The sequence below is a fragment of the Euwallacea similis genome, chromosome 10 (genome assembly GCF_039881205.1).
Source record: "Euwallacea similis isolate ESF13 chromosome 10, ESF131.1, whole genome shotgun sequence".
NCBI classification, from domain to species: Eukaryota; Metazoa; Arthropoda; class Insecta; order Coleoptera; family Curculionidae; genus Euwallacea; species Euwallacea similis.
The window spans coordinates 1,254,995-1,276,553 of record NC_089618.1 but is presented as its reverse complement, the minus strand read 5'-3'; the positions used below and the strand labels follow the sequence as shown (position 1 = coordinate 1,276,553).

General features: G+C 35.2%; 5 protein-coding genes and 1 non-coding gene across 9 annotated transcripts in view; 2 read left to right on the top strand and 4 right to left on the bottom strand.

Annotated features, from left to right (window-relative positions):
* Positions 1-4,417: 4,417 nt before the first annotated feature.
* Positions 4,418-4,490, bottom strand: TRNAA-AGC (transfer RNA alanine (anticodon AGC)). The gene has a single exon. It is a non-coding gene; the product is annotated as a tRNA-Ala (tRNA).
* Positions 4,491-5,066: 576 nt separating this feature from the next.
* LOC136411699 (phosphatidylserine lipase ABHD16A) lies at positions 5,067-8,068 on the top strand. Of its 2 annotated transcripts, XM_066394359.1 has the most exons (10): positions 5,068-5,213; positions 5,266-5,319; positions 5,376-5,680; positions 5,737-5,897; positions 5,955-6,208; positions 6,729-6,893; positions 6,947-7,131; positions 7,404-7,537; positions 7,589-7,734; positions 7,784-8,068. In XM_066394359.1, exons 1-10 carry the CDS (start codon positions 5,139-5,141, stop codon positions 7,892-7,894), a joined length of 1,590 nt encoding a protein of 529 aa, XP_066250456.1. In that variant the 5' UTR covers positions 5,068-5,138; the 3' UTR covers positions 7,895-8,068. The 2 variants fall into 2 exon arrangements, with proteins under 2 accessions (XP_066250455.1, XP_066250456.1); XM_066394358.1 differs by having other exon boundaries at positions 5,067-5,213; positions 7,404-7,734.
* Positions 8,069-8,648: 580 nt separating this feature from the next.
* Dci (Dodecenoyl-CoA delta-isomerase) overlaps positions 8,649-21,559 on the bottom strand; it is a 57,549-nt gene continuing 44,638 nt past the window's right edge. The window contains exons 2-3 of one of the 2 annotated variants that reach the window (XM_066394530.1): positions 9,745-10,111; positions 8,649-9,133 (exon numbers count right to left, since the gene is read on the bottom strand). In XM_066394530.1, coding sequence (XP_066250627.1) covers positions 8,670-9,133; positions 9,745-10,033 — 753 coding nt within the window. In that variant the 5' untranslated portion in view covers positions 10,034-10,111 and the 3' untranslated portion in view covers positions 8,649-8,669. Of the gene's footprint in view, positions 9,134-9,744; positions 10,238-21,559 lie in introns of those variants that run through there. The other variant, XM_066394529.1, reaches the window with a different exon arrangement.
* Positions 11,313-14,891, bottom strand: mtDNA-helicase (mitochondrial DNA helicase). Of its 2 annotated transcripts, XM_066394369.1 has the most exons (7): positions 14,466-14,887; positions 14,186-14,412; positions 13,258-13,980; positions 12,729-12,917; positions 12,313-12,500; positions 12,075-12,207; positions 11,313-12,020 (listed from the first exon to the last, which is right to left on the bottom strand). In XM_066394369.1, exons 1-7 carry the CDS (start codon positions 14,701-14,703, stop codon positions 11,859-11,861), a joined length of 1,860 nt encoding a protein of 619 aa, XP_066250466.1. In that variant the 5' UTR covers positions 14,704-14,887; the 3' UTR covers positions 11,313-11,858. The 2 variants fall into 2 exon arrangements, with proteins under 2 accessions (XP_066250466.1, XP_066250467.1); XM_066394370.1 differs by lacking the exon at positions 11,313-12,020 and having other exon boundaries at positions 12,087-12,207; positions 12,264-12,500; positions 14,466-14,891.
* On the top strand, positions 15,253-18,137 carry LOC136411598 (cytosolic non-specific dipeptidase-like). The gene is made up of 10 exons (XM_066394233.1): positions 15,253-15,299; positions 15,686-15,780; positions 15,956-16,176; positions 16,239-16,456; positions 16,513-16,754; positions 16,823-17,070; positions 17,174-17,346; positions 17,398-17,461; positions 17,542-17,729; positions 17,993-18,137. Exons 2-10 carry the CDS (start codon positions 15,746-15,748, stop codon positions 18,035-18,037), a joined length of 1,434 nt encoding a protein of 477 aa, XP_066250330.1. The 5' UTR covers positions 15,253-15,299; positions 15,686-15,745; the 3' UTR covers positions 18,038-18,137.
* LOC136411714 (glycosyltransferase 25 family member) lies at positions 18,207-21,381 on the bottom strand. The gene is made up of 11 exons (XM_066394380.1): positions 21,088-21,381; positions 20,501-20,625; positions 20,341-20,447; positions 20,018-20,286; positions 19,769-19,968; positions 19,265-19,448; positions 19,136-19,204; positions 19,023-19,080; positions 18,823-18,950; positions 18,613-18,769; positions 18,207-18,528 (listed from the first exon to the last, which is right to left on the bottom strand). The coding sequence occupies exons 1-11, from the start codon at positions 21,267-21,269 to the stop codon at positions 18,319-18,321; spliced, it is 1,689 nt and encodes a 562-aa protein (XP_066250477.1). The 5' UTR covers positions 21,270-21,381; the 3' UTR covers positions 18,207-18,318.

The following is a 21,559-nucleotide window of genomic DNA, read 5'->3' as shown; positions in this document are numbered from 1 at the left end:
TCGGATGGAAAATTTGAAAACATCATCATATAGCTGAGAAAAAGTGGCAATGAAAATATGTTTGTGGTTTTGAGCTTCCTTGTCAAATAAGGCTAAAAAATAGAAACAAAACCACCAATTTTTGGTTTTTTTCGAATGTACTTCTGTGGTAGTGGTGGTAGTGTGGTAATATATGTAGTGGTTAATTCTTTTCATTCTTTTCACAGTTTGTTAAATTTAGTTCAGATTAGTTCAGGTTAGTTTGTTAAATTTAGTTTGGTAGTATGACTACATACATATATGGTTAAGTCAGTGCTTGTTCAAATTCTAATGAAGTCAGTGGTGTACCTCCGAATATTTTCCGAGATTTTTTGTAAGTTACTATTATTAAACGTTGATCGAATCGATTTTTCAAGAGCTATTTTAAACTTCCTGGAATTAACTCTGGCACACAACAGATTTATGGAAAATCGACTTTTATAGATCTTGAACATGGTCGTAAAATTTGAAGATTTTATTGTAATCAGTGGCGTAGGTTCGTATTTACCTTTAGGGTTAGACACAGTTTTTCAACCATTTTTAAAATCCTATTTGACACGACTCCGATTCCTAATTAACGTCTCAATTGGAAAACTTTTGGGGCTTCAAGGTCAACTAAAGTCAGTGGCGCCCTTGAAGTGAATCAAAGAGAGACAAAAATTAAGGCGATTTATTAATCCGTTTTTCTTAAATTCTTAACAGTTTTCCAGGATCGTTCGTAACTTAAATGTAAACTCTGGCTTCTTCAAAAGAATTTTCGATCGGTTCAACCAAAAGTATGTATTTCCTTCGATGCCTACGGCCACTAGCTCAGGTAGAAACTCTTTTTTACCTGCCTAATTTAGTTGTAGACAGCAAAAAATGAGCATAGACTTTAATTTTGTCCTTCGTAAATCTCGAAATAGTTTCAAAATTTCGTGCTTTCACAAGAAATTACTTAGATTTGAAGCAGATAAACAACACGCTCTTGGGGACAAAATTTGGTCTTTTACCCTCTTGAATTTCCTAGGAGTAAAACCTCCCTAAAACAAACATTTATTTGATTTACGAGCATCGAAATCCCAATTCTCTCACGAAAATCATCAGGGGAATAAGAAAAATGTGCCAAACACCGGGCCATCCTGAAGAATACCCTGAGGGCGCAGCTGGTGTAGCATAGTATTAAGCTCTGCCTACCTGGTTATTCCAAAACAAACGGCCTTAGTGTTCAATCCGTACAGATTTCTGATGCAAGAATACCTACACAAAATTAAAGGCAGAGGCGTACTCAGAAATATTCTTTTCATAAGTACAGAACATTTAAAGATTCTTGTTATGATGTGGGCATGCCGGGTACCATGGTTTGCAAACGTTTAAGTAGGCAATATAATGTGAAACTCTACTATGAAATAAGGGGAGCAGATGTCATCTAATCCCGTCCTGTGCTCGCCTTAAATCTCGAGCACATATGGGCAAGCCAGACAAAGATTGCTCAACCATATAGAAAGAGCGGAGGTATAAAGCATAAAGCAGAATCTTATGGGGTACCCATTTTGCTCCTATTTTTAGGATAAGAGTAATTACAGCAAATGCGAGCTAAATATACCATACTTAGGTTACAATATTGTTTATGTCTCTCTATATTTGGAGCTCTCCTAAAATAACGAGGCGCGCTTCCTATAACAATCGTAGAGAAAAGAAAACCCTTCCACTTCAATTCCCATTTTGTATGCCAATAAATCAAAAAACAAACGATATCAATCAATGCCCACACTCTTTAGTGGTATGGTATAATTGGTAATTGAGTTCTCCTCTTGCTATTTACTGGTAATTCAAAAATACTCGGGGAACTTTCACTTCAATTGCTCATTTAAGCCGCGAAAGAGGCCCAGGGGGCGGATTTCAAATGCCCCCCTTTCTATCGATTAAATGCATTATTTGTGGTATTGAATAAAAGTTTACAAACAACACACAAATATAGAATTAAGTCCATAAATGCGATCGATTTGGGTCGTTAATGGTCTAATAAAACTACTATGAGCGTTCGAAATTGAAAGCAATATAAGCCGGAATTAAGTTGAAGAACGACTTGGTTAGTAAATATTTAAGTCAGTCTTGTTCCATTTAAACCTAAAATTCCGAGAAACATTTCGGCCAATTGGAGCAGACGCTTTCGAGATATCGACAAGTAAAGTTTGAAAAATCGCAGGTGCTTGCCCTGCATGCCCAGGCATTTTCAGGAGTTTTCTCAATTTTTTTAGGATGCCGATTATCCTTTTAATTTATTGATTTGGACCCTACATTGACCGTGAATATCTCATTTCAGGGCCAAGTTCCTTTCAACTCAAATTTGAAGGGCCGGTAGTTACAAGAAAATGCACGATAGTGAAAATAGGTACGAATGTAAGGAAGTATGTCGCAAATTAAATTTTCATTTCTTCATTATCTTGCAAATGACGATGCCTCTTTGGCCTCGACCACGACGATATTTAAATTCCATAATATGCGTTTATGTAAAGGCATTTGGAAAAATAGAGTTTTAAGGCACTGAAGTCGAGGTACATTTGAGGGTTCGGTATTCTTGAGAGAAAAAGTAAAAAACCATTAAAAATCTCGAAAACCGCACGAGTAAATGCATAAGTACTCATGTACTGGGGGAAAATGCCTATAGTCCTAGAAGATCCAAACATGCATATAGTGCAGAGTGTTGCGTTGGCAAAGATTAAATTTAATCACTGAAGTCGATAATCATTTAAGGATGTTTTTTTAACACGCAGTATAGATCCTTAAATACTTCTAAAGCCGCTGGAGAAAAGTACTGGAACATGTAAATCAGATGGAAACGATTAATTTGATGGGTCCTTATGGTCAATTGAAGTTTAAATCCACGAGAGATCCACAATCAAAAATCGGGAAAAATGGTAATAAATAGAGGCCTCCTCCTTTTGAAGAAATTTCGAAGTGTTTGATGTGCTAATTTTCCACTTTGAATGCGCGAATTGAGGGAAAGCTGACTTGCAAATATATCGGTTCGGGAACCTTTAATCAAAGTCTAAATATACAGTGTTTCCGAGATAAGGACGTTTAGCATGGGGATCTCGAAAACAAAACAAGACATATTTTGTGTAATTTTTAAAATTAAAAAATTTGGCCCCCTCTGGAATATGTTGCAAAAATTTCATTTTCAGTTAGTTTAATGTTAATTATTAAATCGAAACAACCGATAACACTACTTATAGATGCTGAAGATCTAGATCTACATTTGAGTGAAAGCCTGCGATGACCGATTTGCCATTATTTTTCCTAACCACTGACGTTCTCAGAGATTAAAATTATTTATTGATTGCCGTTCTATTGAACCATATAACCAACGTCCACCGGAAAAAAAACGAGTCTGAGAGGATGTTGAAGCACGCGCTAATATTTAAACCGGACCATACAAGGTGAAACAAAACGACACCGAGATAAATAGATATAGGTACCCACCTTAAGAAATAATGGTAGTCGGCTGAAACCTATGGTAGAGTTTGTTCATTTTGAATGGCGATTGCAGAAATGATTGTGAAGGGATTTAATAATAAGCGGAAATTGGTTCGAAAATTTTTCAAAATTTCCAAGATTCCTATAAATTGTGAACAATTTTTTCTTCAACTGTGCCCTCCTATCTTAGAGGGCTTGCTATAAGAAATGGACTATAGTATTTGTTCATACCTAACAGGACAGGTTGGTGCTCCGTGCAGAAGTGCAGGTGGGCATCAATGGTGCTCGGGTACCAGACCCAGACGCTTGTAAAGTGAGATCTATAGGGAACTCATTAATCTGTAATGGATGAAACTGAACCTTTTTGTGGTACAAAAAATAGAAATTCCTAGGGAGGAACGTACCATATTTTATTCCAGCAACATGGCACTTTCTCTTAAAGAAACAACTTTTTGTTTCTACAAGAGATTGGATATGCTACGCCCAGATTTTTGTTTTGGGTGTTCTTATTAGGACTTTATGGGTGTTGCATGGTACCAAATGGGTGCCTACTGATATTGCGGGACCCCAAAATGAAATCAAACAAAAGTGCCTCATCCGGCATTTGATGAAAACACAGGAAGGAAACACTTTCTGCACGCATCGTGTCCCATTGCCATTCAAGCGGGAAGATTGCTTTTTGCCGGTGTAATTCAAGGCTAATACAATTATTATGGGTTTTACACACAGAGCTCCTATCACAATATTTGGATAGTTACAGTAGAAGTAAATTACATTGGTCATGTGTCCATTTTCCGTTCAGAATATGTTGAAATTAACTAATGAATAGCTGATTTATAAAAATGTACAATTAGTACATATTACATTTTTAGGAAATTAGGAAAATATTGTGAAACAAATATGTATATAAAATGAATGAAATAAATTTAAAAAAAAACGTTGGAGGCGCCGGGTATCGATCCCGGTACCTCTCGCATGCTAAGCGAGCGCTCTACCATCTGAGCTACGCCCCCGTTGTTGAGTTTAATGCATAGTACGTACATACTTCTAAAAGGAAAAAATTTCAAGTTTCATTCACTAATATTCACTAACGAAACTTATAAACTGCAAAATTTTATTATTCATTTCAACTTTACTCTACAAAAAATTTGATTTAAATTTAATGCTCATCATTCATGAGATTTGGTAAACTATAAATAAAGGATAGAGTGATGGTCAAATCGACGCAAACTTGTCCCTTATTTTGACTTTTCAATTATTTAGTATTGATGAGAGCGATCAGAAGAGATGGAGAAGACATGAACATGAAAAAAGTATTTTAATCTTTAAATATTCATTGATTAATGAATAACAATAAATCTAATGGAGTGTTAAATTAAAAATTTCGGTATTTTAGCCTACTATTTTGTGTAAGCTGTGGAAGAAATCTACTTGTAGAGCGGGTGTGCTTACTTATTTTATTAACAGATGGCCCTCAATATAGTTTTAGGAAAATATCTGTGAAAAACCAAAAAAGTAACTTAGGAAACCCATAGAGGCCGACACCTGCTGCTAAATTCGAAAACGTTTTGATACCAAACAGCTGATTTCTTTGACGTTTCATCAGCCCCGTCATTCTTGTTTTCAAAATTGTAATTATTATTGGAAAGTACAACAAAAGTATGCCGTCCCTAAGATCTGCCTGGAAATGCATGTTTGCTCCAAGACTAATCCAAATCTATGGAAATGCTGCTGAGGTAAGTCCATCGCCGAGCCTACCACAACCCTATAAGCCTAAAACATTTTCAGAGACTTTATGAGCCCCAAATATTGGAGCAATGGGGCAATCAGGTTATTAGCTCGGTAAGTATCTAGTCTCATAAATGTCTCATAAATCTACCTGCATAAATATACTTCAGCTCTGCATGTTGTGGAAATTGGGGCTATACACAAGCCCTATGTGGGGCATTGTGCTTTACAATAACGGCTACTTTGAGTCTTTGGGTTTGACAACAATTACGAAACTAGTAGCAGGAGTTGGCGTTATTCTGATAGTGTCCTTTTGCATCCGAGGTTTCAGCAGGGCACACAATTCCACTTATTTACGTTTCCTTGAAGTGCTTCATAAAGCTCAGGTCAATATTGTGGAAAATAAGCAGGATTTGATGAAATATGATTTTGAGTTCAGTGCTTGGCCTGTGGAATATGATTTAAGAGTTGAAAGGTGATATGCAAAAGACTTCCAATATACTACTTAAAGTGACTTTTTCCTTATTTTAGCTCTTCATCAAAGGTTAAAATAGCCAGAAAAATCACCAATCAAAGCACAATGGAGTATTTGATTTCCTTGCCATTCAGAATCATTGCTTATTTTGCCATTCATACTTTTGGCATCAGATTGATATACCCAGGGAGTATTAAATTATTGCAAATGGTATTAGGTAAATTATGCTAAAAACTCTAAAATTAAAATTAGTACTCAATTGTTTAATTTGAAGAATCCAGCCTGCAGCAAGGTAGAACTCGTCTTATTGATTTCTATGGAGGTCAAAGGTATAAACTAAAATCTGCAGATGGCAATACCATAGATATGATGGTCTTGGACAGAAGAAACACCCATCCACATGGTGATACTTTAGTGATATGCTGTGAGGGAAATGCAGGGTTCTACGAAATTGGTACTATGATTACTCCTACTGAAGCTGGATATTCTGTATTGGGGTGGAACCATCCTGGGTTTGGAGGCAGCACGGTAAAAAAATACATTAACTTGGAAAATTTCTGAATCAATGGATGATAGATTGCTAGATGAAAGGTGCTGTAAAGGTTCTCTTTAATATAAATTGTGGCCCCCTAAAACATTATGAATCAACGACTGTAACGTAACTGTACGTAACTGACGTACTGTAAATTGGGCACTATAAACAAGTTCAAGTTCACACGAATTTCTTTTGCACCAAGATTCACTTACTCCTTTACTGCTTGTCTTTCCCGTTTTGTTATTTCTTTATTCCTTGACACACTGACAATTTTAAGTGTTGAACCTTAAGTATATTTCACAGTCGCCAAAATATCCAGAATTTTATAATATTAATCGACAATTATTCTTAATATTTGAAATCTGCACGACTTAACATTAAAAAAAAACCATTGACGCACTCGAACCTCTTTCTAAACGGTTCAAAAGGGCAAAATATGTGCAACGAAACGTGTCTAATTAAATAAAGATCATACCATCAAAAACGCAAAATGTAGTGTAAACATTATTAAAGGGGATGCCTTATCCAGCCCAAGAAGAAGCCGCAATGGACGCAGTCATGCAATTTGCCATCAACAAATTAGGCTTCAAGCTAGAGAATATTGTACTATTTGGATGGAGTATCGGCGGCTATTCTGTCTCATGGGCCACTGTGGCTTATCCTGAAATTAAAGGAGCTGTAAGTGAATTTATCAACAGCAAAAATGGGCCCTAAGAAACAGTTATAACAAGGTCATAGATGCAACTTTTGATGACATCCTCCCACTGGCATTGAACCAAATGCCCAAATGGTGGGAACCTATAGTGAAATTGGCCATAAGAGAATATGTAGACTTGGACATTTCTGAACTGCTGTCCAAATTTCCAGGCCCATTGTTGTTAATACGGAGAACAAAAGATGAAGTTATATGCACCAAGTAATATTTGTTTTTTCAATCTGAAAAAAATCCTGGTCAGCATGAAAAACACATCAATCATTTATTCAAGCAAAAACGGTTGCTTTTCATGACAAACCCAGATTATATTTTAGTTGGAATAACATAAAATATTCTTATATTAGTCACTTCAGATAAATATTCAGGGTGGAACATTTTGATGATGACTAAGAAAGTTTTAACTTTTCACACATACATTAGCAACATTTCCTACCCTGTATATCTTCAAAAGTGCTTATAGTCGTTAATTTCAGTACGGGAGATCTGTCCTCTAATAGAGGTAATAATCTATTGCTTAAAATTCTGAGGAATAGGTACCCATGCATTTTTGATGAGCATCAGCTGTTAATCATTAATGAGTACCTTGCAGTGACTGGTTCAAAACAAGGTACCTTTGAACATCTTCATTTAATTCAAATTTACAATTATCTAATTACAGAGCGGATTTTAGAACAGCATAATGTGGACGACACGGTTTGCATCTCTCTATTGCAGTCATATATCTCCGAGTATTCAAAATCTTACCCAATGAAAATCGGAGAGGACTTGCCTGCAACAGAAAAAAATCAGTTGGCTTTATTTCTGGTAAATTTTCCGGCCTTTTTCGGATTTAAATAATGAGCTATTGTTGCAGGCAAAGAAATATATGAAGGATTTCAAAGCTACTCATTGCGTGTCCTTACCTGGGGACATGTTCGCATTGCCCTGGGACGTGAACGTCGAATCAGACTTTGTATTCACTTAAATTTCAAGGCCGAAAGTTCTAATCTACACTTGTGCACTTTTTATCACGCTAATAAATTATTATTTATTATTTTCTTTTGGATAAATATATTTATTTAAGTATGCACTAGAAGTTTAGGGTGTAAGGCCATGTTAGCGATAGATGCTGGTGATTGTTAATGAATAAAAGATGAAACTATAGTTTGATTTTAATTTTTAAAAAGTAAATGCCAAAAAAAGCGGTAATTGTTTCGTCTGCAATAATTCGGAACATTCAGATTGCTTTACAGATCAGTTAGCTCTCTTTATTTTTTTTGCCAAAAATCTTGCCGATACTCATTTTTTTCAGCTATTTTTCTTAAAAGATATATGAGAAGATAAAATTTTTCGATGGCAAGAACGCAGAGCTAAAGTAAAATTGGTTTTCTCTTTATAGCTGCATATTTATAAAGTTAATATTACGTATATTCGAATACATCATTTCCCACTAATTTTTAACCACAAACTGATTTGTTCTTAGTGATACCGCAGCAAACGGAAATACTTATTTACTTAACGAGAATTACGGCCTCTAAGACGCACATCTGTCACGTATAGAAAAATTACAAATACTTTATATGAGTATTTAAGAAATTTCTAACTTTTACAGAGAATTCGGCTAGTGGGAACAAAATCAAACTCTGCAAAGTAGAATAATTCTACAGGAAAGAATTGATAACAGTAATATTTATTGAAACTGAGTTTATTGTTTTTAACAAAAATATATAAAACCAACACTTATTAATATACATTTTACTTTATAACTTGCTTTTATTCTTTACCATCTCCCCAAGAATTTGGGAAAATTCTTCAGAAGCAATACATTCAAGCAATTGTTCAAACTCCATTTGAGAAGCCCTAAGTAACTGCTTCTTCACATGTTCCATCGCCAGTCTTTTATTAATTTTAATAGTATTCACTGACAATGACCCATATTGGTACAAACTCTCTATGAATCCAGGCAATTGCTCATGAGGTATCACAGCAGAAATAAATCCCAGTCTATATGCATCTTGACTTGTGATTTTTTTAGCCAGAAGTAAAGCTTCAGAGGCTTTGCTACGTCCCAAAATCCTTGGAAACATAAAGCTGGAAGTTCCTTCTGCACACAATCCTCGACGAACAAAGGGGGTTTCAAGATAAGCTCGATCAGAGGCATAGACTATGTCACATAAGGCTAATGTGGTGGCTGCTATCCCTATGGCTGGTCCATTTAAAACAGCTGCAGATTTTTTTTTCTTAATGTATCGCTTTAAGGCAAATTATTAATGTGTTGTTAATTTTAACTGGAAATTAAATTCCACAGATACATTATAATGGAACCTTGATATTGGTTAGATTAATTGTTTTTATAAAAACAGATATAGAAATTGGGGTTCAATTGATGAGAAATTTTATTTTCTGTGAGAAATAATTTAAGTTTAAAATTTTTAGCCCTCATGCACAAATAGGTACAATGAACAAGAAGTAAGTAATAAAATGACAAAATGGAAATTTGTCAGTAAATTTGTTTTGGTGCCTTTCATTGATTTCAATAAAAAAGGGACACAAAAGAATTTGACATAAAGACAAACAGAAACAACTGCTTTAAGGGCTACTATCCTTACTGATGTGGCACTACACTGATTGCAAACATAAATTAATGTTAAAGTTGAAGTGTGTATAAGGTCAGATAACAGTATAGACAAATAAAGCACAGTCAAGCATATCTTCATGAAAATTAAGTAAAAACTAAAGACACCTGGATGAAGAGCCATTGTTTCCATGTTAATAAGATCTTCATCCCCCTGCTAAACTTAACAGAACTGGATTTGGTCTTAAATAAACACTTACCTATAATTATCTTGGGGTACTCTATAAAAGCTTCTACAAATTTCTGGATATCATCCATTGAAGATACATCTTCCATATTAGTTTTAAAATCATTGCCACTAGAGTAAAAGTCACCTGTTCCAGTTATAATAGTAAGAACAACATTGTCATCTTGGGAATCTTCTTTCAAAATCTGGGTCAATTTTTGGTACATGTATTTATTAAAGGCATTCTTTTTCTCTGGCCTATTGAGGATTATCTTACGAACCCCATCCCTAAAGGTTGATTCTACCACCTGCTTCTTAGACATAATTTTTTTTATTAATATGTTTAGATTTAATTTAAATGTGCTATAAATTTGAACGATATTTTATAAGTGAAATTTAGACTTTGTTACTATCTGGCCTTGTAATCAGACTTTTCTTATTTGATTGATAAAGTGTTGTGAAGACTTAAATATCAATTTCATGAATATATGGAATGTCGTTTCAATGAAGACGCTTCGTATTAATGATATAATATATTTTTAATAATTAATTTAAAAATATATTTCAATGTTAAAAAAAATTAATATTTAATGGGGAAACGTAAAATAAACAATAATATCATGACGTCATTTAAATTTCGTATCTAGCCAGCTGTTGGACTTTACACAAGAGAAATAGAAAATAAAAAGTAGGTCGTAGCTTGATCATATGCTGTAAAATGACGATAAAATTAAATTTTGATAAAAGAGCCGAGTGAGGTTATGTTGCTTTATTTACTTTTAACGACATACGTTCTTTTCTTCTACAATAAAGAACAAAAACGGTGCCGTAAAAAAATAATAAAAAAGTAATAATAGGCATTTTCTTTTTCTAAAGAGTTCTATTCTGTGCTATCTGATTCATGCAAGAATTAAATAAGGACTACGAAACAAGCCACAATCAACTTTTACTTTTTGTTCTCTTTGTACCCACTCATAAGTAGAAATTGTTGGAGGTGTGGACTTACACACTATTTCTAATTAAAATTTGCTGAATGTAACTCACCTTCTATTAAGGGCCCGCACGAAAAACTCTTGATGTTGTGGTGACAACTCTTTATGTATAGCAGGAAATCGACTAAACCAAGTCAATTAATGTTGAGTTAAGGCATCGTTCCTTCATCTGTATCTGTATATCGGAATACTTTTTAAATAGTGAGATATGGTGGGATCAACTCTTAGTAATCCTTAGTAATTTTAAGTACGATCGATTCTTGCATGCTAATGTTGTGTTGTATGAATTTCTCTCTTGACATAACCGTTATTATTTGCGGCAAACATGTGCTGAGAAACGGCAAAGAAGCGGCCTTTAGACTATATCCATTTCTCACATATTTAGGAAGGTAACTCAGTACTCAAAAAAAATTCGTCGCGTGTTTTGTTTCCATTCTGGAGGGAATCACAAAGTATCTGAAAAACCACACCCAAAAAGATATGGCTACGCCATTGGAAGTTGCTCACACTTTTGGGCAATTTAAAGACTAACGTGAAATTAAACTATTTAAGGAATTTGATAGAAATTCAATAACAATATCTCATAAACTTGTATAAACTTATTGTGTAAATAAGTACTTAATATTAAGCAAGATTCAAAAAGGCCGCAAATACTGTAAAAGTACTTGCTATTTAACACCAATTAGAGACCATCATCACAGACCAAGCTAAAGTTATTTGGCACTAATTTAAAAAATATATATCATATTTTTTCTAGACAATAATAATTGTTATCAGTCACACTAACTACTTGCGTATCTAGCGATGCACTATAAAGCGTTCCCAAATGTTGTCAAAATCAATATTCAATATGGTCACTTGGAACAATGTCAATATGACACGACTGACTTTTTGACAATCCTTGGAAGTCTGGAATATCCTACTAGGAAACTTTAAAAATGAATTCGACCTTTCATGGACAAAAAGTCATGCTGGATTTATACAGCATATAACACATGCACAACAAATGACATAGAGACATAATATCGTTTCTACTTTCTATGTAAATCATCTGCATTATGTTATGCGTTCCGCGCTGTATAAACCCAAGGTTGACAAATAATTCCAGTTTTGTCACGTCCTCCTTCGTAGTTTTAATTCCCAATTGAATTTTTTACTATTCTAACTTTTGATCCTCAACATCCTCAATGTTGTTATCAGTCACAGTAGGTGTATTATTTTCTCTTTCTTTGGCTCTTTTCTGCGCGTAACTCAGAGCCTTCTTGTCGAAAACTAAAGGCATCACACCTAAATCTCCGCTGTACCGGTTTTTAACGACCTACAGCAATATGTCCAATATATTTACTATCTTCTATCAAAACTTGTAACATACCTGTAGATATTTCTTCCCTTTAACTGAAGTCAGTCTCTTGTCTTGTATTATAATTATATTATCCGATTCTTGGGAGGCTTTGGCGCTACCAAATATCGAGCTTATAGTCAAGTCTTCATCTTCTCTTTCTTTCCTAAAAAGGGCTTGTTATGTACTTAAAAGAAGGTAATTATTTAGAGAGGGAAGCACCCCAATCAGACTATCGTAACTTTCTTCCTGGTGGCGCTTAAATCGTTACCTAGGGTGAATAACCAAAGTGACGTGGCAATTCCTTCTGGTAGCAAAAGTTCGAAATGCAGCAATAATAGCGTCTTGCTTCCAGAATCGATCCATATGCTTGGGTTCCTCAGACATGCCCATCATAAATTGAATATTGTCTATTATTACGTGGACAATGTCATGTGCGTAGGCAGCGTGTTCAACGGCCTGCACAAGCATACGAAAATGTCTTGTAAAGGTAAAAGATTTTCTGTTGTCAATTAACAAAATTGCAGCATTCAGTAGAGGTTTTAGATCTCATATTTGAAAGGTAACACGTCATTCCGCACAAATTCCCCTAATGAACGCGGCCAGTTACTAAGACCGAACATGCGCAGCATGAATAATTCCGTTCTATGTCGACGACTGCAATAACCCCACACGTGAAATAATTACCTCCATTACATCTTTAATTTTCTGAGGGCCGTGGAACGTCATAAAGTAAATCGGAAGCTTCTCAAAAACGTCGGCCACTTGATCGAATTTATCCAAATTTTCGGCTAAGGGAAAGCCAGCCATTTGCTGTAGCATAGTCCTAGCTAGTCTAGTGTTGCGTATTTCAAAGCTACCCCACAAGGTGTTCACCTAGAGAACCGCTATTGAAGCCCAAAGATTTAAATAGTTGATCATTTGTTTGTCAACTTTAGGTCGTGTTTCCAGGGTTTTTTCCGTAAGCAATCATTAAAATAACGTTGAAAAAATAACTAAAGATGAATAAGTATCTGAAGTTTCAAACGATTTCTTGACCATACACGTGTAATGTACGCCAGTGACTTTGAAAAATTGAAAAAAGTATAAAATAGTTCATTTTAGTTGAGATATATTTTGCATTAAATCTCCGAACCTTCAGATATTTAGAAGTCTTCTGGAAGAAACTCCTTATAAACAAAGTTTAGCGGAGCTAAAACACGCTTTAAAACCTCACCCCTTGCATGGCTAAATCCAATGAATATTCACTCATAAAAGTGGTTTTGCCGCATCCAGTAGATCCAGTCAACACTGTCAATTCTCCTCTGCGGTGCCCCAACATTATTTTATTCAACGTAGGAAACTTCTTCCATTTCACGCCTTGTACTTTATCGACGTTCTGTAAATCAGATAACACCCCCGACCTCAAACTGCTAAAACTTGTAATACTCTGATGCCACAAAACTTGCGCATTAGCCACAATGCTTTTGAAGTCCTGATTGGGGTTCAAGTGCGGTAGCAGCTCGTTGGGACGCACCAGATGACACCTTTTCTCATCCAGTTTTCTTGCAAAATCTCTGGCAGAGTCCCGGGCTTTGCTATCGACTCCCAGCCACAGCACTAATTTTTTAAACCGCTCAAAACTAGGTAAATAATATTGAGAAAGGGCATTAACATCATCTGGTAAACACACTAAATGAACTGAGAGTTTTGCTTTTAACAAAACTAGAAAGTCAATAACATTTGGCACTAGAACTGCAGTATCTCGTGCTCGAGAAGAATGAGCAGTTAAGATGCCTCCACAATTTATACTGGGAATAATTGTCTCCTCTTTGGAGTAGCAGTGTAAAGTTCTGAAACCAACCACTTCATTTTCAACATTTTCTAAGGGGAAGTAAAGCAGGGTGTTTTTTTCATTTGATCGTATATCCAGGGCAGCCAGAAGGGAGATGTCTAAATTCTGAAATAAATGTCCAGGTTACTAGGCCTCTGTGTCCCATATGGTTGAAATGTTAATTTTTATAGATTTGGTGAAAATCTAAATCAGCAACATCTCTATAAAAGCAGTGATGGTGCATGGTATATTTTAAAATAAAAGTGAATATTTGGATTGCAATAACCAGTTTTTAAAATTTGACCAAAAAGAACTGGAAAAACAAACTTACAGGAAACTTGAATTTGGCTAAAGTAGTCTGAAGCTCCTCACCATCAAACATCTTCAATTCCTTAGTACTTTGCCTGATCTTTTCCAGAGATTCACTCATGGTTTTAACTTCAGGAAAACTATCAATTTGTTCCTTCAATTTCAACCGTTTTGATTTTGATAGATTCAACAGACCTACCAACTCATCCCATTGACCAGCATGCTTACAAAAGCTACACATGTACATCCCTAAAAAACTATTCCAAAGCCTGAACTTTTCAATGCTTCACTGCTCACTTTACCTGTAGTTTTATTAACATATAGCCTTGCTTTAGCTTCGCTTTTACCCTGCTTGCAAATACTACATTTTGTAATAAAGCATGTAAACCCCTCTTCAATATTTAAACTGCTTTGGGTTAGCGCTTTCTTGATTAAGGGAACAGACACCTCTGGAATGCCCTCGACCGTGCTGACGTTAGGGCGCTGAAGAGAAAGTCGTTTTCGGGCCAAAAGGGAGTTGGCTCTTTTGAAAAAGTTCATAATAGAGAAGAGGGATTAAAGATAAAAGAATTTAGAATTCTTCGAAGGGCTTGTATAAGTCGAATTCGAAAAAATGGGGTTGAAAAACTCTTGGTTTTTCGCGCCATGTGAAGTAAACAATAATGAGACATAACCTCTGAAATAAACTATAGTGATTTAATACGTTCAACGAGCCTATTAAGCAAATACTGACACTTTTCTGCTACTTTTTATTAGATAAAATTAGAAAAAGACGATATCAGAGGGGTAGCATTTTAATAGAACTTTTTCCACACTTTGGACGAAATGGCTACCCTTTAATTTGACCGTCCCGTCACTATCTCTCTCTGTCCTTTACATAGGCACGCTTAAACAAAAAAGAATAAAAAGACATTTCTTTAACTTTATTACATGTTTTTGAGTTTGAGCGTAATCAGCTGTTATTGTTTATTTTTTACTTTTACTTTTATTGCACTCGATTAATTTATATTCTAATTTAAAACTTAACTAAACTCATTTCAATTGAATTTAGTGTTATTTTAAATATTACTTCCTTATTACCTTATCATTTATTTCTGTTATCGAGATACAAATTTGTGAGCATACAGTTGATTGCGGTAAGGTTTTTGTGGTTTTCCTTTCCAAAAATATGTTTACAAGAAAACTTGGTTCAAGCCCTGATACTTAAAACGCTATATTTGTTACTCCTTGGACTCAAATAATGATAAGCAATAAACCAGAAATTCAATGCTACAACCCTGATTAGATATTGGTGTTAAGGTGTTTACTTAAATGTGTGAATATAATATAAATATCTGATATCTACCTTATCATTCACTCAATTATTTATACTCTATAAATTGCTTACTAAGGAGTTCAAATCCCTCAAGTAGTAAATCAAGATATAGGTATATGAATTAAAACTAAATACCTGTAATAAAAAGATTCATTCTGCTTTAGCACTATATCAAATCTCTGATTAGTGTAATTATTTCTATTGTAGATTGAAAATTTGTGTTATTGTCAAAAGCAACATCAAGAAAGTAAAGTAGTTTGTCGCAACATGACTCTTCCACAACCTTTGGACAAATTGTTCAAGTAAGTATGACACACTATTTTATATAGTATTTCTCCGTACATCCCTGTTCTACAGAATATCCTTAAAAGGTCTTTACAACTTTTACATAGTTGTAGGGACTTTTTAGACACACCCTGTATATTACTGTATTTTTGGGAGTATTTCAAAATCTCCATTAAAAGCCAAATTCTTCAGAAAAATTGATGAAAATAAACAAACCTACATTGCCAACTTGACTGAAGCAGTGGCCATAAAATCAGTATCAGCATGGCCTCAGAACCGTCCAGACGTAAAAAAAATGCTTCAATGGGCAGTTACAAAATTACAAGCTTTAGGGGCCACTGTTGAGCTTAGAGATATTGGTACTCAGAAGCTGCCAGACGGCTCAGAAATCCCTCTACCTCCAGTTTTACTTGGTAACAATTCAACCAAAAATATAATGTTTCTTTTTTTCTCTACATTACAAGTGGTCCTTTAGGTAATTTAGGCTCAGATCCAAACAAGAAGACTGTTCTTGTTTATGGTCACCTAGATGTGCAACCCGCACTCAAGGAAGATGGGTGGGATTCTGAACCCTTTGTTTTAACTGAGAGAGATGGAAAATTGTATGGACGTGGTTCCTCTGATGATAAAGGACCAGTTTTAGGTTGGATTCATGCCTTGGAAGCCTACAAAGCAATTGGAGTTGAAGTTCCTGTAATAATGTTTTTTTTAATCAAAGAAAAAAAATGTTTGATTGTCAATTTTAATAGGTCAATCTTAAGTTTGTCTTGGAGGGGATGGAGGAGTCTGGAAGTGTAGGACTGGATGATCTTTTATATGGAGAAAGCAAAAAGTTCTTAAAGGGAACAGACTATGTGTGCATTTCTGATAATTATTGGTTGGGCACTGAAAAGCCTTGCATTACATATGGCCTCAGAGGCATGTGTTATTTTCAGTTGGAAATTGAGTGTTCTGTTAAAGACTTGCACAGTGGCGTTTATGGGGGAACAGTGTAAGTTAACTGTATTGATCTAGATATTATAGAGAGGAGTAATTTTCCCATGGTTTTGCATTTCTCAGTCCTGAAGCAATGAATGACTTGGTGCACATACTGAGCACCCTCTCGAACAAAGATGGGGAAATACAGGTCACTGGGATCAACAATGAGGTGGCGTCCTTGACTGCAGAGGAGGAAAAACTCTACAAAAAGATTTATTTCAATGTGGCCGAATACAAGGCAGACATCGGCTCCAAACAATTGCTGCACAATGAAAACAAGGAAAAGATATTGATGCATCGCTGGAGGTTCCCTTCCTTGTCCATCCATGGTAAGTTGAATTCATTTTTTAAGTTTTCAATTGGGTCATGGGCTAATGGGGCAGTCTCTCAGAAACCTAGTTATTCTCCTTTTAATTTAAGAAATCTTTACAGGAATCGAAGGTGCGTTCAGCGAACCTGGCCAAAAAACAGTAATTCCCAGAAAAGTGATTGCCAAGTTTTCTATTAGACTTGTCCCTAACCAAGAGCCCAATCAAATTGAAAAGTATGTGGTGGCCTATGTCAATGATCAGTGGAAGAAGTATGGAAGTACGAATCAAATGAAGGTACTTGAATATGGTTAACGGTGTTAAAAAGATTTCATATTGGGGTTGTAGTGTTATATGGTACATTCCGGATCTCCCTGGATGGAGGATCCCTTCCATCCCCACTACAGTGCAGGTAAGGAAGAATGTTGTGTTTCCTTCGTAAAATATGTCGAATGATTTCTATTTGTTATTAAAAATTTTGTTGTTCAAAAGGCATTAAAGCAACCAAACACGTGTATGGAGTGGAACCCGACTTAACCAGGGAGGGAGGTTCCATCCCGGTCACTTTAGTCTTGCAAAAAGCGACCGGGAAAAATGTGATTTTGTTGCCGGTGGGATGTGGGAATGACGGAGCCCACTCTCAGAATGAAAAAATCGACATCAGGAACTATATCGAAGGGGTAAGATATTGGTGAAGTTAATTCTATCTGTTGGCGCTTGAGATCTGTGATTTAAAATCGGTAGTAAAGTCGAATTTTTAAACTAGAACTGAAGTTTAGGTTTCTGATTTGTATTGAGTAAGGTATTGAGAAATTTACATGCCGTAACAAAGTAAGTAAGAAATCATAATCTCAAGTAGCGTTTTATCTCAAAATTTATAAAATGTTGTTAGAAAGCAGAAACTAAAATTGATTTCTTGCCTTTTGCTTGATTGTTTTTCTAGACCAAACTGTTGGGGGCCTACTTGTACGAAGTTTCGCAACTCTAGGAAACTTTTTTGAACAATAAATCGAGGTTACAGATTTAATGAGTATATATTTTTTCCATGTTACGTTAAGAAAAACACATTAATAGATGGAAAATCCACATATTTTGTTTATTTTTTCTCTTCTGTTTTCAGTAACCCGAAAGTACTTGGTAAAATCTGAAACACCTCGTACAAGGATAAGGCACACTTTATTAAGTTATAAAAAATTAATGGCACACAAAATCACACACAAATTACACACATATATGGCACCGAATTACATTGCTTTCAAAAAGAAGTATTCACAAATCTTCTTTTATTCTAACAGTCTCAGAGATGACTTTTGAGTCTTCAGTGTCACTAATATATCCTTTCTCCCCGGTATAATGAGTGGGGTACACCAGTAAAGGGGCGGCAGACAAGGCTATAAGGTCCCTCTTTGGATAGTGTCCCTTCCAGTTCTCCTTTGGGTGCTTGTCAAAGAGTATGGGCAAGTACTCATCAACTGGCACCTGTAAAGTTAATCGATTCAATTGAAAATTTTTGTTGGCATCCCATTTGTTGAGTTAACGACTGAATTCCGTGGTGAAACTTACCAGTTTTTTGAGCGGTTCAGCGTCTAGCAGTTTCGTGGCCCCAGACATACTCAAAACGTATCCTAAAGTCCAATACGAATACCCGGCCTCAACAAGGAAATCGGCTCCTTCCACCCAAGGCTCATCATTGTCTTGCATCTTCTTTCGACCGAAATACCTTTAATAAACTTTTCTACATCCTTCATCTCCTTTACAAAAATCAGAACTTACACCAAATCCCATTCGGGCACTATACGGGAGACTTCAGACATTACACTTTTCACTCTGTACCTGAAGAAAGTTTCAAATCTGAGATCGTCCTCTAAAACTAGCACAGATTTGTAGTTGTTTTCTATGACCTAAAACACTCCTCAAAGTTTTATCTGTTTTGTTCTTAAATTATAGTTCCAAGGTCAATGTGGATTTCTCACCTTTATCCAAATCAGATAATGACTCAAAAAGCACCCAATTTCTCCGAGTTTCATTGGCCTATAAAGTGGAAACACAGAATTTGAATTACCTTAAATACAGTACAAAATACAACCTTTTGTGGTAGGGATCCTGGAAATCTGGCATAAACTCTAAGTGCTGAAGAATGGAGTCATTTAGTAACCTAAAAAGCGATTATGATAGTAATGGTAGTGAAATTCATAAGAGGAATTTGTAAGCCTACTTTCCGTCAACCGCATCAATAATTTCCACCATCAATCCTAATTCTTCAAAGCACAGTTGCATTCTTTTCCGCCGATCCGATCGTCTTTTCAAATTGATCATGAAGATTTTGTCAAACATCATGCTGTCTTTTTTTGGCAGTTTAACGTAGCGACTTAGACCTTTAGTTAAGTGCCAATGCTGCCCTAAGGAACTTAGAACATTCTGGTGGTTGTCAAGTAGTCTGAATAATTGGAACAGTGAGTTTTTTAAAGAAAATGTTGGGATGGTACTGATGGGTGCTCTAATATTATATCATTTTATTAATCACATTTATGAGTTTTATCATGAGCTATAATTTTTAGTTTTGGTTGCCTTTAAGAAAGACACTGTTGGAGTAAATTTTCAGATGTATGTGCCAGCTACATTGATTTTACTTCAAGTAAAAAAATCTTACTATTTTTGAGATTCTTGTAATATTCTCAATCTTCAGAATTCATGCAATTCGACACTCACTCAAACATACCTGAGTTCAAAATTTCCATTTTAATATTGAGCAAATGATCAAAATCAGAGCTCATATCATCATCTTGATCCAAAGGAATTGGGATATATCCAAAAAGTTCTTCGTTACATATATATAGAGGAATATTATTTAAACTTGCTGACAAGCCAAAAGCTATCATGTCATCATAGGGGCCTTGGTAGTCCTTTATTTTATCAGGCCTAAAATCTCCATATAAGTAACATTGACATAAATATTCAAAACTCAGACCTATAGGTAAGAAAATCACTTTCAGCTCTTCTTAAATCCACTAAAACACAGCTATGAATCATTGCCACTGCAAAGCAGCTCACATTCTCTCTCTTCAAGATTTGTGTATAACCTTTAGTTCGAAGATAGTAATAGTCTTCAGTCATGCCATGCCAAAAGTTAGAATATATTCCTTCTGATTCCAACATTGGGGCCACAATTGTGAGATTTTTGGCAATCAGATGGTTGAGGGTATTAGGGTTTGTAAGGAGAACATCTGCATCAAGGGACTGCAAAAAGGTTTTGTTAATAACAAAGGTTGTGTTGGTTCATATTCATATTACCAGATAGAAATCTGCCCATTTTTGTTTGGCATAAAACAAAGAGGAATCTTTGGTCTGCATTAAGTGTTTGAAGCGGTCTTCTGTCCAGTGACCTGGACCTTCCTCCCCTATTTATGAACTACAAGTAGTGACAGTGTAGGGGATAAAACAAAGCACTTACCAGGATAAGTGTAAGGGTATCCATCTTCAAACTCAGTGTAGATGGAATGGTATTGCTCTCTGACTGTATCAACCCAAGATTTCAAGATTGGTATGCTTTGATCTGAATTATGATCACTGAGAATCCTAACAAAACAGGTTCAAATTTCATTCAAAATCTATGAGATTTAATTTATTCTTTTATCAAATGTAATGAACACATGGATGGTCAAATAGATGGCTTAAATGACCAAAAACCATGGTTTTAAATTCATGGATCTAGAAACTACAAATTATCAAAAATTATTTTATTGTTCTATAGATTTCTCCTTGGTGGTTCTTCTTGAGCTATTTCCTAGAGCTTACAAAGAAAACATGAAATTTAAGTGTAATGAGTAATATTATCAAGCCTGCTGAACCCTCTGCAAAGTATCACACAGAGATGCTTTAAATTACCAAAAATCAGTACCTTAGAGTTATAGATTTTGAACCTGCAAATCTTGAAAAAATGCTTCATCAGTAGGTGAAATTCTTAAAATCCAGTCATTCCAAATCTTTAACAACTTCATGTTACATTATATTCTCAAATGTATTATAAGTGAGACTTACCATAATGAGATACGTTCTTTGGGATAATCTAGCTGTTCTAAATACGATAAAAAATAAGGCAAAATATGGGCTTTATTCCTAACTAAAGTGGTTATAAAAATGGTGGGTGGTTTGTATTGAGATTCAGTGGTTGCCAGACCTAGGAAAACTGATAAAACGAAACACAATAGTTTAGAACACATTTTCGTGGCAGGTTTTTCAGTGGCACATTAAAAGTTAAGTGGTTTGAGCATGTTTTCAATGAATTTTGTAAAAATTTTGAAAATATTTCCACCAAGAGTAAAGTTTGTTTATGTTTACTCTTTTTTGCTGTTTATGTGTTAAATGACAATAATGATCCAATGACATAAATTGTCAATTCTTTATTACATCAACAAAGAGAAGGAATTGACTGCGTTTCTCTTTCTTTCCATCAATCATGTATTAGACGAACAAGGATGCAATTCACTTCCATATGAGCAACATCACCTAG

Bases quoted from the DNA above. Each gene is read 5' to 3' on its own strand.
- LOC136411699 (XM_066394358.1), top strand. From the start codon at position 5,139: ATGCCGTCCCTAAGATCTGCCTGGAAATGCATGTTTGCTCCAAGACTA. The intron at 6,894-6,946 runs GTAAGTGAATTT...AGTTATAACAAG, and splicing joins ATCCTGAAATTAAAGGAGCT to GTCATAGATGCAACTTTTGA. The intron at 7,132-7,403 runs GTAATATTTGTT...CGTTAATTTCAG, and splicing joins GATGAAGTTATATGCACCAA to TACGGGAGATCTGTCCTCTA.
- mtDNA-helicase (XM_066394369.1), bottom strand. From the start codon at position 14,703: ATGAACTTTTTCAAAAGAGCCAACTCCCTTTTGGCCCGAAAACGACTT. The intron at 12,501-12,728 runs GTAATTATTTCA...ATGCTTGTGCAG, and splicing joins AAATTAAAGATGTAATGGAG to GCCGTTGAACACGCTGCCTA. The intron at 12,208-12,312 runs GTAACGATTTAA...AGCCCTTTTTAG, and splicing joins ACTTTGGTTATTCACCCTAG to GAAAGAAAGAGAAGATGAAG.
- LOC136411598 (XM_066394233.1), top strand. From the start codon at position 15,746: ATGACTCTTCCACAACCTTTGGACAAATTGTTCAA. The intron at 15,781-15,955 runs GTAAGTATGACA...CAAATTCTTCAG, and splicing joins CCTTTGGACAAATTGTTCAA to AAAAATTGATGAAAATAAAC. The intron at 16,457-16,512 runs GTAATAATGTTT...CAATTTTAATAG, and splicing joins CAATTGGAGTTGAAGTTCCT to GTCAATCTTAAGTTTGTCTT.
- LOC136411714 (XM_066394380.1), bottom strand. From the start codon at position 21,269: ATGTGTTCTAAACTATTGTGTTTCGTTTTATCAGTTTTCCTAGGTCTG. The intron at 19,081-19,135 runs GTTGTATTTTGT...TCCACTTTATAG, and splicing joins CAGGATCCCTACCACAAAAG to GCCAATGAAACTCGGAGAAA. The intron at 18,770-18,822 runs GTAAGTTCTGAT...AGTTTATTAAAG, and splicing joins GTGCCCGAATGGGATTTGGT to GTATTTCGGTCGAAAGAAGA.